The sequence below is a fragment of the Camelus dromedarius genome, chromosome 3 (assembly GCF_036321535.1).
Source record: "Camelus dromedarius isolate mCamDro1 chromosome 3, mCamDro1.pat, whole genome shotgun sequence".
Taxonomy (NCBI): Eukaryota; Metazoa; Chordata; class Mammalia; order Artiodactyla; family Camelidae; genus Camelus; species Camelus dromedarius.
The window spans coordinates 84,610,349-84,621,886 of NC_087438.1; the positions used below are offsets into that span (position 1 = coordinate 84,610,349).

Sequence of the window (11,538 nt, forward strand, 5' to 3'; positions counted from 1 at the left end):
AAAAAATAGGCAAAATATTTGAACAGTCTGTTCACCAAAGAAGTTATACAGAATGCCCTTCTCCTAGGCATGGTCCTCACAATGGACACCTGTGACTGTCCTTAAGACTAGAGTCCTAGTGCATATAAAATAATGCCATATTTCTCTCCATAAAGAGAAGCTTTTTAGAACACACTAAACACTTTGCCTTGTCTGGCTGGAACTAAAGCAAAGGGATTGCAAGTTAGGTAACTGTGAAATCAGCCCTTTTTTTTAAGCACTGAATTTCTGCAAGAACTGAATGCAAAACTCATATGATCCCTAAGGATCTCTTCCAACATTGCCCATTAGATACTGGGCTTGGTAGAATAAATGTCTCCTGGGTGTGGTTGAGTCAGGTTTGGTGTATCTGTCTCTAGGCTTCAGGTATCTCCCAGGGTAAACCAGAAACTCAACCCTCATGTTTAGTAGAGGCATTTCTTTTACCAAAATGAGCACCCAATTCACCAGCTCATGTGCTCTCTATGCCTGGCTGCTGCTGCTCTGACTTGTAATACCTAGCTCTTCCTGCCTCAGGAGGGACGGAAAAGGCTGGCAGCATGGGCTTTTTACAGTCTCATTTCCCTTTTTGTCCCTTTTTGGCACCCTTGATTGTCTGTCATTTCCCTAGACATAGATAGTAAGATTTCCTCCTAAAATAAAGTCAACTACTGTTCAGAATTAGTAATATCACAGAGTATATCTATCCACTGCAGACAGCATGGGCCAAGTTCACACCCCTGCACCAGGCACCAGGGGAATGCTCTTGAGCTTCTTCCTAGTGACCTCCTGTATCATGTGAAGGATATCATCTGCCATGTCTTCAAAGAGAAATGAGCTTCCAGCTGTCTACCGATTCTTACATATTACCATTCAAGGTTAAAATACTTTGAGTTTTATAAATCTTTAAGATAAATTTAAAATGCTTTTTTAAAGCATTTAATTCACATTACCCAAAACTAAGTCACACATCAAGTAAAGATCTGTACGTCTTAATAATGATTTTTCTGGCTATCCTTAATATATGAGAAATTTTTGTTAAAAAATCCACGTCTCTAGATCTTCTTGCAAATCTGGAAGACCTGGCCACACTAGCCGTGCATCCTATTATGATACTCTTTGGAGCTGAGTCATGGCTGCTCCTGGCATGTGCTCTATAGATCCTCATAGTCTCCCAACAGGAAGGGTGAGTTTTCTTTGCATTTTATCATCTTATGGCTTGACCTTCTGTACACTGCCTGTAAGTATTTGAGTTTGCAAACTTTGGCTGTGATTATTGCATATCCTAGTGGATCCAGACTTCATTAGGTCACTTCAATAAGGGGGCTGCTTCTCTGGTTTTGGCCACACTGGGACTCAAATTGCTGTTGCCCATAACAAAGCAGTATCTGCCCTATTTCATGTAACAATGTGGAAGAAACTTAGACGAGTTTTCGAATTCAAGACTATGAAAATTAAGACAGTAAAAAAAGATGTGTTGAGAATGATTACTGAATTATGGTTAAGCCACCCTGCATAAGTGCACTGTATGTACCTATATATACAATAAGTATTAAAGCAGTGGTCAACTTTTTTGGGTTCCAACCATATTTTAAAATTGTTTCCTGAGAAAAAAGGCGCATTTATACAACGACATCAGGTATTTTTCAAACAACTTTAATATTTCATGGTTCCCCTGAGGCCATCTGAGAAAGCTCGGGGATCACAGATCTCAGATGTAGACCCCATGCTCTAAAAACGATAGAGTTGCTGATGCCGGTGTCCCTTTTCTCCCCACTGAAGAATCTGCAAATTAACCTTTACCTAGTGTGACTAAGTAGATAGCTCTGGATTGATCTGATTCAACCCGGATCCTCCTTTGTGTCCTCCAAGGTCTAGGTTCCCTGCTTTCTGTTTCATACTGTTACTCTTGTTTGTGCACTTAGTCACAACGTGGTCTCAGCTCCTCCAGGGGTAATCCACAGAAGGCTACGCTTCTTTCCAGTGTGCAAGGCAAATGCATTTGTGCCCTGCTGCTGCCAAGCTCCAGCCCTCACACCTGTGAGGCTGCACCTACCATCTCTCACTTTAGAATGAGAGTTCCTCCACAAGCCAGCAAAGAGAGAGATTTTATAATCTCTGCTAGGGACAGATCTGTCAACACCATTGGACTTCCCAGATAATGCTGCAGAGCATTCCTTTGTTAGCAAGAGCTCAAAAGTGGTTGCTTAATTACTCTCTCCTCAGTGTCCATCGAGATTTTACACAAATGGTGCTTACACCTTAGGTAGGTGCTCCCTGCAATAAAAGCTGAGTCCCAGCTACTTACCCCATCAGTTTCTGTAAAATGCATTGACTCTAGGACTGGTTTGAGGCTTTGAAATTTTATGACGATGGATCAATTGATGCTGTGTTGAATCCTCTGTCTACATCTTTTCTACCAACCCATCCTCAGTTCTTTCTTATTCTAGTGTCTGAATCTTAACCTCGCAGGTAGGAAGATAGGCTCTGAGATCCTGGATAAGATAACACAACTTTAAAATTCTTTAATTCTTGCAACATATTTTTTTCCTTCAGCTGTTTCTTTCAGAAAACTGCCAAGCAATTCTGTATAAAGTAAGTAGCAGAGAACAATCATGAAAAGAGTTCAGAAGAAAGAGGAAATTTATCTTTTTTTTTTCAATGTAGCTGCTCCTGTTTTACCTGTAACATCAAGTCTTTAATCTTTAGCTTTATAACCTCTTGCCATGTGAGGGAGTTGACATAGCTTCTGTTTGATGAGGATGCCTCAGGAAGGGTCATGCCCAATATCAGGGTTTCTTCAAGGGCTCAAGATTGCTCATGCTTTTTGATGTTTTCCTCTTGCTGGCCTGATAAGCAGATAGATGACCATGATTAATGGGTATCCTAGGGAAGTGATAAGAATCCAGAGGTTTGGCGTGAGTGATGTCCTCACTCATATAGATGTGAAAATTCTCTTATCTTTCCTCTTTAATTTCTTAATTACAAAAAAAAAAAAAGTCCTACCTAAACACAGAGAGTTCACAAAACATTTTATGACTGTTGCCTGATAACAAAATACTTTGCTCTAAGATCCTTTCCTTGTTCAAGTTCCGTTGTCGTTGATAGGGTCTTTAATAAAAGATGACATTCCCTATTAAATATTGAAGTTGTTTTCCTTTAATAGAAATACTTTGTTACTGAAATAGCAAACAAGCAAAACTTGTCATCTAGCCCGGGCATCAGGACATATGTTGCATATGTAAAGACTCCTGGCTGGCCCCAGCCTCTAATCCAGCTCAGTTGCATAATATGTTCATTGCCTCTGGCCTCACTGCCAAAGTCCTCAGCTTGTACACAAATGTGGGTCCTAACTTGAACCTACCCCCTCAGGCTTCCCCCTTCCTTGCTTGAGCTTGCAGAAGGAGAGGGTTCAAATCCACATGTACTAATCATTATTCTAAGGTAGTAAATGCTGCTCTGGCCCAGGGGTCTTGGCAGAAAAAGATAGAAAACAGGTACATGGTCTTCCTTAGTGTCTGTCCCTCTGAGTGCCACACTCTTTCCTCATCCTGGCTTTCTCTTGTCGGCAGATTGTCAAAAATCACACTCCCTCCAGTTCACTCTTCTGTGAAAGGTCTTTCCTCTGTTGGTTGATATGATTGATTTCCTTCTCTATTCTCCAAAGCATCATGCTTTAGCAATGGGATGAGGGAGGAGAGCATGGATCCTGCGGTCTTCAGGTCTGGTTAAAATTCCTGCTCTGCTCTTTATTAACTGTGTGATCTTGGGCACATGACTTACCCTCCCTAAAATCCAATTTTCTCATCTGCAAAATGGAGATAGTAGCGATTATTTACAGGACTGCTGTGATGAGGACATGAGATAATGCATGTCAAAGTACCCATGACAATGCCTGGCACACAGCAGTATTTGATCGATGATCACTCCCCAATAACACTGCATTGTTAGGACTATGCATCTCTCTGCAACAAAGACCCACCAAGGAGAAATATGATAACACTATTACATGTATATTAAATTGACCACTTAAATTGCAAAATATAAAGAAGCAATGGGTCTGTTTGTTTCTTGTCTGTATAAATTGTACCTTCTTTTATCTTTTGAGCAAGAGAAATAGAGATAAGCCAGCTCTAGCGTAACTTCATTGACTATCATTTGAATTGCATTGCCTCACTCTGGATGTGTTACTCACCAATATATAAGCTATTAATTTTACTTCCTGCACTGTGAAGATCCACTAATAAAAAGAAATTTTATGTCCAAGTAATCCATTCTCTTATGATAGTGCCACAGTTAACTTGTAGTTATCCCCTTGATTTCTTTGACTTAGCACTGTGGCTGGTTAGTTACGTGTCCAGTTCATCTCATCCACTAGACTGCGAGTTTCCTGAGATCATGGCATGGTTGTCTCTTGTTTTCCTCAAAGCTCCTAGCAGAGTAATTTGTACCCCGTGGTTAATTAATTGCTCTGTCAGTCCTCTGAAAGAGAAGACTCAAAGCAAGCATGTTAGTTGTCCAAGTCCAAGTATGTTGGCATACTAGTGATGATTAGTGAACTCAGATGTGGCTGCTCACTGCTCAAAAGCCAATCATTTGAGAGGCAAGTGTCATTAGAAAGGAAAGGTGCTTTAATCAGAAAAGCTGGCAGTCTGAGGAAATGGTGAACTCATAACCAGAGACCATCTTCAAAGATTCTGCTTAGCCATGACAGTTTTTAAAGGGAAAAATGGAGAAAGAATCTGAGTGAATCATCGAGGCAGGACGCTGTGTTCTGCATCCTTCTCCATTGTGTGCAGACTGGCTGACACTCTTCAGATGTTATCTTGCCCTGTGATCTGCCAGCAAGACTGCTAAGGGGGCTTTTGGGTGTAGAGAGCTAATCATTCTTTAACTGCTTAATTCTTCATTCTTGCTTCTTTTTATTTAGGAAAAGAATCAACAGGTTAGATAAAGCATGGTGTGCATTCAGGAGAGCGTAAGTCAGGAGTTAGTTTCAATTGCTTGGTGATCTTATTCCTATAATTAGGTTCTTTTAAGGTTAGAAGGGGACAGAAATGGGTGAGCAGGAAAGGGGCGAAAGAGCTGCTTTCAGTGACACTTCTAACCAGGAAAAGAGTAAGGTTTGCTTTAATATTTCAGGTCTTTTTTTTTTTAATGGTGCTTCTCTGGTTCGTTTCACTCTTGTTCCATCCTAAGTGTGGGCCTAGAGAATCCAGAGTCCATCCTCCTGATTTGGGAAGGACCCCTGTCCCAGCTCTCTACCGATTTCTCATATAACATTAAGAAAGTCCCTTATGTTTTCTAGACTGCAGTGTCTCCATTACAGCCAATGCTTTCATTTTAAAGATGGCACCTATGATCCCTTAGTTCTAACACTGGATGGCAAGCATGAAAAGCCATCTTACTGCTTGGAAAGGTAGGCTGCTGAGCTTGGCCTGACAAACGACCCTCACCTGAAGCTCCTAGGGGATCACCTGAAACTTGTGGGCAGCAGGTGAACGCTGTGACTTCCACACACCACCCAGGGCTTTACAGACTTTCTCCTTATGTGAGGGGAGGCTGCTGTGGTCTACTAATTTCTACCCCACTGTTGATGTCAAGGCCACCCGGCTTGTCTTTGGCAACACTTAACAGCTCAGATTCAGTATTCTCTCTGTTAAATCCTTATTGTCTGAGAGAGAACTCAGAGAAGTCAGGCTTGTGTGTGGAGAAAAAAAAAATTAAAAGACTTTAATAATAATCACCCTGGTTTGATATGTTTTCTAACATGGAGATGATATTCTGTGACTTTGCAGTAAAAACAGAAAGAGGCTTAACACAAGCCAATTTCCCCTGATTCCCTAGTCCCCCTAAATGAAAAGTAATGTAGCTGATTTTTTTGGCAGCTAATAAGCCCATTATAAAGTTTTGCTGTTGAAACAAAGAACACAAACTCTTAACCCTGTTCTCATCACCTAAAAGCTTCCATACTTCAAAATCTTCCTGTGGCTTGAGGTTTTGTCTCCACTTTAAACAGAAATCTCTTTATTATCCCTATAAAAGTCACTTCTCAACCTAGCATTTTTCAGTGTAGAACGCTGCTGGATTTTTTTAGGTCTATAGCTTTTATTTTCATATTGAGTCCTGAACTGTGTGAGTAAAGGTACTGCATGCAATTCTTGGCTCTAATTTGGAAATAGGACAGGCTTTCAAAGACAATAAGGAAAGAAGTATAGAGGTGAAAGTGGGGAGACAGCAACCTGTATATAAATGGTGCCTTTAGAAATGCAAAAAGAGAGCGTTTTGCACCATAATTATTCAGATTTCTTTAGTCTCCTTTCAAACCAAGATTTGTTTACTGGAGGCATTACAATTTAGTGAGACAAATTAGACTAAACTTTTTTATCTCGAGTGGTTTGCACATGCACTGATTGAACTAGTATTTCTTCCCAAGATTGCCTGGGAAGATAAATGAACAGGAGGAGCAATTAGGGTAAGGAAAAACTAAAGATTGGCTGACATGATTTAAGTTTACCACTAAGGCAGTTTGTCATTTTGTCTCTATAATCTCTATCAGAATTGACTAAAACAGTAAACATAAATCATTACACTAATTTATTTCACTACATTGTGGTCTGGGAAAAGAAGACTTCCATTTTTTTCTGAGAGACTTTGGGGATTCAGGCAGCCACTTTGAACTCATTTTCATGTATCTATTGGGATGGGGAGAAGAAGAGAATCAAAAATGAACACCTCAGGTTCCTTAAAACAGTATTTTTTAGTGGCAAGCTAAGTTATTTTTTATTACATTATGCTAAAATAACTATGAGCTGTGCGTTAAAAGCAGCTCAACATTGATTGTATTTTTTTTAAAAGCAGAACTTAATACTTAAGGTAGATGTGGAACCAAATATACTGCTGAAAGTGATTTTTCAAATACGTAGTAGTTAATAAGCCGTTAAGTTTTTTCTCTAAAGAAGGCTCTGTGGACACAGAGTGAGAATTCCATAAGCTGGGAGTGCTTAGAAAACATCAACACTCTTGATAATTAGGACGGCAACTATGCCCTCTGAATATAGGATCTAGCATTGCTGATTCACCAGAACAAAAGCATCATTAACAGGTCCTTGGACATATGATCCAACTGGCAACTTGAACAAAAATGGGGCTCTTACCCTAAAAGGAGAAGGAAAAAGATCCCAGTTCTTGTCTTACCCAAAAGATAAGAATTCAGACAGGAGATGGTGTGTTGTGTAGCAAAAGATTTTCAAGGATTTATTTAGCAAAGGGAAAGTACACCTCCAAGAACGGGAGGCGGGCTGCTCCAAGGGAGGAAAGAGGCGATCTTTATTTGCCCCTTCTCTAATACCCTTGCATAGAAGCAGTCTTTTGATTGATTGGTAGCTCTTGCCCCTGGAATGCCTAGTCACGTTTGTTTTCTTTGCACATGTCCTTGCCCATGGTGCACACAGAAAAACCCGTGGGGGTGGGGGCTAAACTGCAATGCTAATTATATTACAATGAGCACTGGGTCTTGTCCGTTTAGGTCCCTGTTGTTACCACACAGTTGTGGCTGTTGGGTTCTAACCAGTTTTAGAGAAAGTAAAGCCCCTTTATTTTGGAGGCGGGCATAATGCCATCTTCCAGACCATCCTCCCTCTCCTCCACCTATCTGCCCTGGTGCCCCCATTTATCTAACTACCTAACAGGGCCATTGAGGAACCTGTGAAGGTAGGGTATTGTTTTGGGTTTCTGTTATTTTTTAGGTTAAAAATTTTCTTTTAAAGATAATTCTCATTGTGAACCTATTATAGACGAATAATTACTTCTGAAATTTTCACTATTTTCTGATATTTTTTAGATACTTTCATACATCTGTATATATACTTACACAGTTGACCCTTGAGCAACATAGGGTTAGGGGCATCAATGTTCTGCACAGTCAAAAATCTGTGTATAACTTTACAGTCAGCCCTCTGTATCCATGACCAACCATGGACTGCATAATACTATAGTACCTACTTTTAGGGAAAAAAAAACCCATATAAGCAGACCAGTGCAGTTCATACTTGTGTTGCTCAGGGGTCAACTGTACATATGTATGTATATTTGTATACTTATATGTGCATATTTACATACATGTATGTTTCCAGCTATCATAAGTATGAAATTCAGATTGTTGTTAGAACTATGGTTATTACAATTTCCTTTAGGATTTTAAGGAATTTCAAAGCTGTAAGCAATACATACAAACTTATTATACAAATACATTCTTGAGCATCCTCTCTATTAAACCCTTTGTATGAGGGGAATAGTCAAGTGAGTTTTAAAATTCAAAACTTCTTGTCCTCAGGGAAATTATAATCTAGGACAAAAAATAAGAGATAAACAGAGATGACTATAGTACAAAGCAGAATCTCTAGTGCCACTGGGCTGGATATTAACAGGCTGCTGGAGGCAGGGCTGGAGATCTTACTTGACTGCAGTAACTGGGGAAAATTCTACCAATGGAGTATCAGCTGAAGTGGGTCTTGCAGGATGGGTATGATTTCAGCTGCTCTTTCAAGGCAAAAGTAGTATCAGGTGAATTGGCACAGGAGAATGAAGGGGAACACTGAGTATGCCAGGACACAAAGGATTTGTCACTCCTGGAAGCTACCAAGAGTATGAGAGTTAGATTTTTTGAGGTTGGAAGAAATTTCCTACCCTAGTTCAACCAGTCCATAAGGATGGGGAGGGACATAAGTTTAGCCTGGAAAAAAATGGGACCACTGTTTAAAAACAAAGCAAAACACACATACCCATACCCCCCCCCCCCACCCACACAAATAAGTTTGACAGCCACTGAATAAAACAGACATTGTAGAATCTTAATGCTTGAAACAGTGTTGGGCCATATTTGTCTAGAGCGTTGAGTGTCAACCTGAAATGGAGTTCTGAATTTTATTTAGGAGATAGGGAGCAATAGAAGATGTTGACATATGGGAATGAGAGTTTCAAACTATGCTTTAGTAAGATTAATCTAGCAACAGGGCTTGAAATTAAAGTAGAGAAGAATCTATTTGTATTAGTCTTGAAAAGGGCTATGAAGTTCTAAACTAGGATGGTGGTTTCAGGAAGTAAAATAGTGAAATAGTGGATGAATGCAAGATACAGAATCTGTGAGTATAGAGTCAGGACCAAATTACACAGTGGGGCCAAGGCAGATCACACACCAGAAGTTTGCCATGGTTACTAAAAACACAATTTCAAGTAAACATAAAGAGTTGGGAGGATAATAAATTCACTTTGGGACATTGAACTTGAGGCACTGTTAGGCACCTAGTTAGAGATGTCTCAGTAAAGAGTAAGAGGTTCTAGATCGAGACAGGGCATGAAATACGGGACTGGACATTTTTGTACTCATTGGCTTTATTTAAGATCTGCCTCTTTCTATACGGAAGAAGAAAAAAAGGAACTAGTCTTGTCAGCTCCATTTCAGTGCCTTTACACTTAATATGTTGTCTCACTGAATTGTGACAATAACCCAGCAATATATATTATTAACCACATTTTCAGTGAAAACATTACTCAGTGGCAGAAGTAGGATCTGTCTGGTTCCAAAACTCTTTCTAAGACAACTCACTACCTCTGAAAGGATGTGAAACAGTTGGTTACTAAGAAATGTTTTAGATCATCTGTTAAAAAGGTAAAATGACAGCAACTGAAGATGCCAAGAGGAAAACTGTAGATAGAAAAAGACTAAGGGTTAAGCCAAGAATCTTGGGAGAAGACATACAGAAGTAGGGATGTGTTATAAGCAGGAAGGGGTGGCAGCACCTTGATGTACTATAGAGAGGTTAAGAAAGATGAAAACTGTCCTGGTGTGATTCCGTCCTGCGCGGCTGTTCTCCGGAACAGTGGTGGTTTATCTCCATCCGTCTTCACTCCCACCTAAGTGCGTGCCACCAACTCATGGAATATTCGATGGACATGGACATGAGCCCCCTGAGGCCTCAGAACTACCTTTTTGGTTGTGAACTAAAGGCCGACAAAGATTATCACTTTAAGGTGGATAATGATGAAAATGAGCACCAATTATCTTTAAGAACGGTCAGTTTAGGGGCTGGTGCAAAGGATGAATTGCACATTGTTGAAGCAGAGGCAATGAATTACGAAGGCAGTCCAATTAAAGTAACACTGGCGACTTTAAAAATGTCTGTACAGCCAACAGTTTCTCTTGGGGGCTTTGAAATAACACCACCTGTGGTCTTACGGTTGAAGTGTGGTTCAGGGCCTGTGCATATTAGTGGACAGCACTTAGTAGCTGTGGAGGAAGATGCAGAGTCAGAAGATGAAGAAGAGGAGGATGTGAAACTCCTAAGTATATCTGGAAAGCGTTCTGCCCCTGGAAGTGGTAGCAAGGTTCCACAGAAAAAAGTAAAACTTGCTGCTGATGAAGATGAAGATGAAGATGATGATGATGATGATGATGATGATGATTTTGATGATGAGGAAGCTGAAGAAAAAGCTCAAGTAAAGAAATCTACATGAGATACTCCAGCCAAAAATGCACAAAAATCAAACCAGAATGGAAAAGACTCAAAACCATCAACACCAAGATCAAAAGGTCAAGAATCCTTCAAAAAACAGGAAAAAACTCCTAAAACACCAAAAGGACCTAGTTCTGTAGAAGACATTAAAGCAAAAATGCAAGCAAGTGTAGAAAAAGCACATTGAACAATCCTGGGCACTACTGGTAAATTAAGCCCAAAGATGGGGAGAGAGGAAAGGGAGAGAAATATAGTCCATACTGAGTATCATCAACAATCCAGACTGAAGTCTTCTATTTTAATATCAATCCCCTTTCCTGATTTGCCACCTACCCACACCCCCTTCCAGGCTGGAAGCAATCTCTTGATCTCTCTCCTAAAGCACTTTCTTTTGACTGCTGGGATTCAGTGAACCTTACACTTTGCTTTTTATTACTTGTGCATCTGCCTCACCTCTTTGACAATGTTTTAATCACCTTTGTATCTCCCTAGTTGGCTCAATAAATCTTTGAATCAAAAAAAAAAAGATGAAAACTAAGAAATGGGCATTATATTTGCTCTATAAAGATTTATCAATGACTTTTGGGAGGGAAGTTTGCTTATAATATAACCCAGACTGCAAACAGCATGATAAAATGGGAGGGGAAAAAGTAGATTTCGCTCTGTGTAATATTCCTCCAAAATGTTTAACAACACTAAAGAGAAAAAAGAGCCGTATCTTTCAAGGGAGTAACAGGGTGAACGAAAGGAATATTGGTTGTTTGTTCTTGGTGTTTGTTTTATCAAAAGGAGGCCTTAGCATGTTTTCATTCAGAAAGGAAAAGCAGCAGAGAAAGAGAGCTCAAAAATCAGAGGGTAACTGAAAGAGCAAGATCCGAGAACACCATCAAGAACTAGGTTTAGATATGACAGTAGTGAGTCAGTCTCTCAGAGCAGGAGCAAGTCTTCCTCTGAAAACAAGGAACAAGGAGCACTGAAGGTACAGAGTAAGGGTGACCTCATGAGC

The 11,538-nt window shown here is 40.0% G+C and overlaps 1 protein-coding gene across 1 annotated transcript; it reads left to right on the forward strand.

The window, feature by feature from the left end:
- Positions 1-9,868: 9,868 nt before the first annotated feature.
- Positions 9,869-10,907, forward strand: LOC105105060 (nucleophosmin-like). The gene is given in 1 exon segment (XM_064483464.1): positions 9,869-10,907. A coding segment is annotated over 1 exon segment (765 nt). The 5' UTR covers positions 9,869-9,954; the 3' UTR covers positions 10,720-10,907.
- The last annotated feature ends 631 nt before the right edge of the window (positions 10,908-11,538 follow it).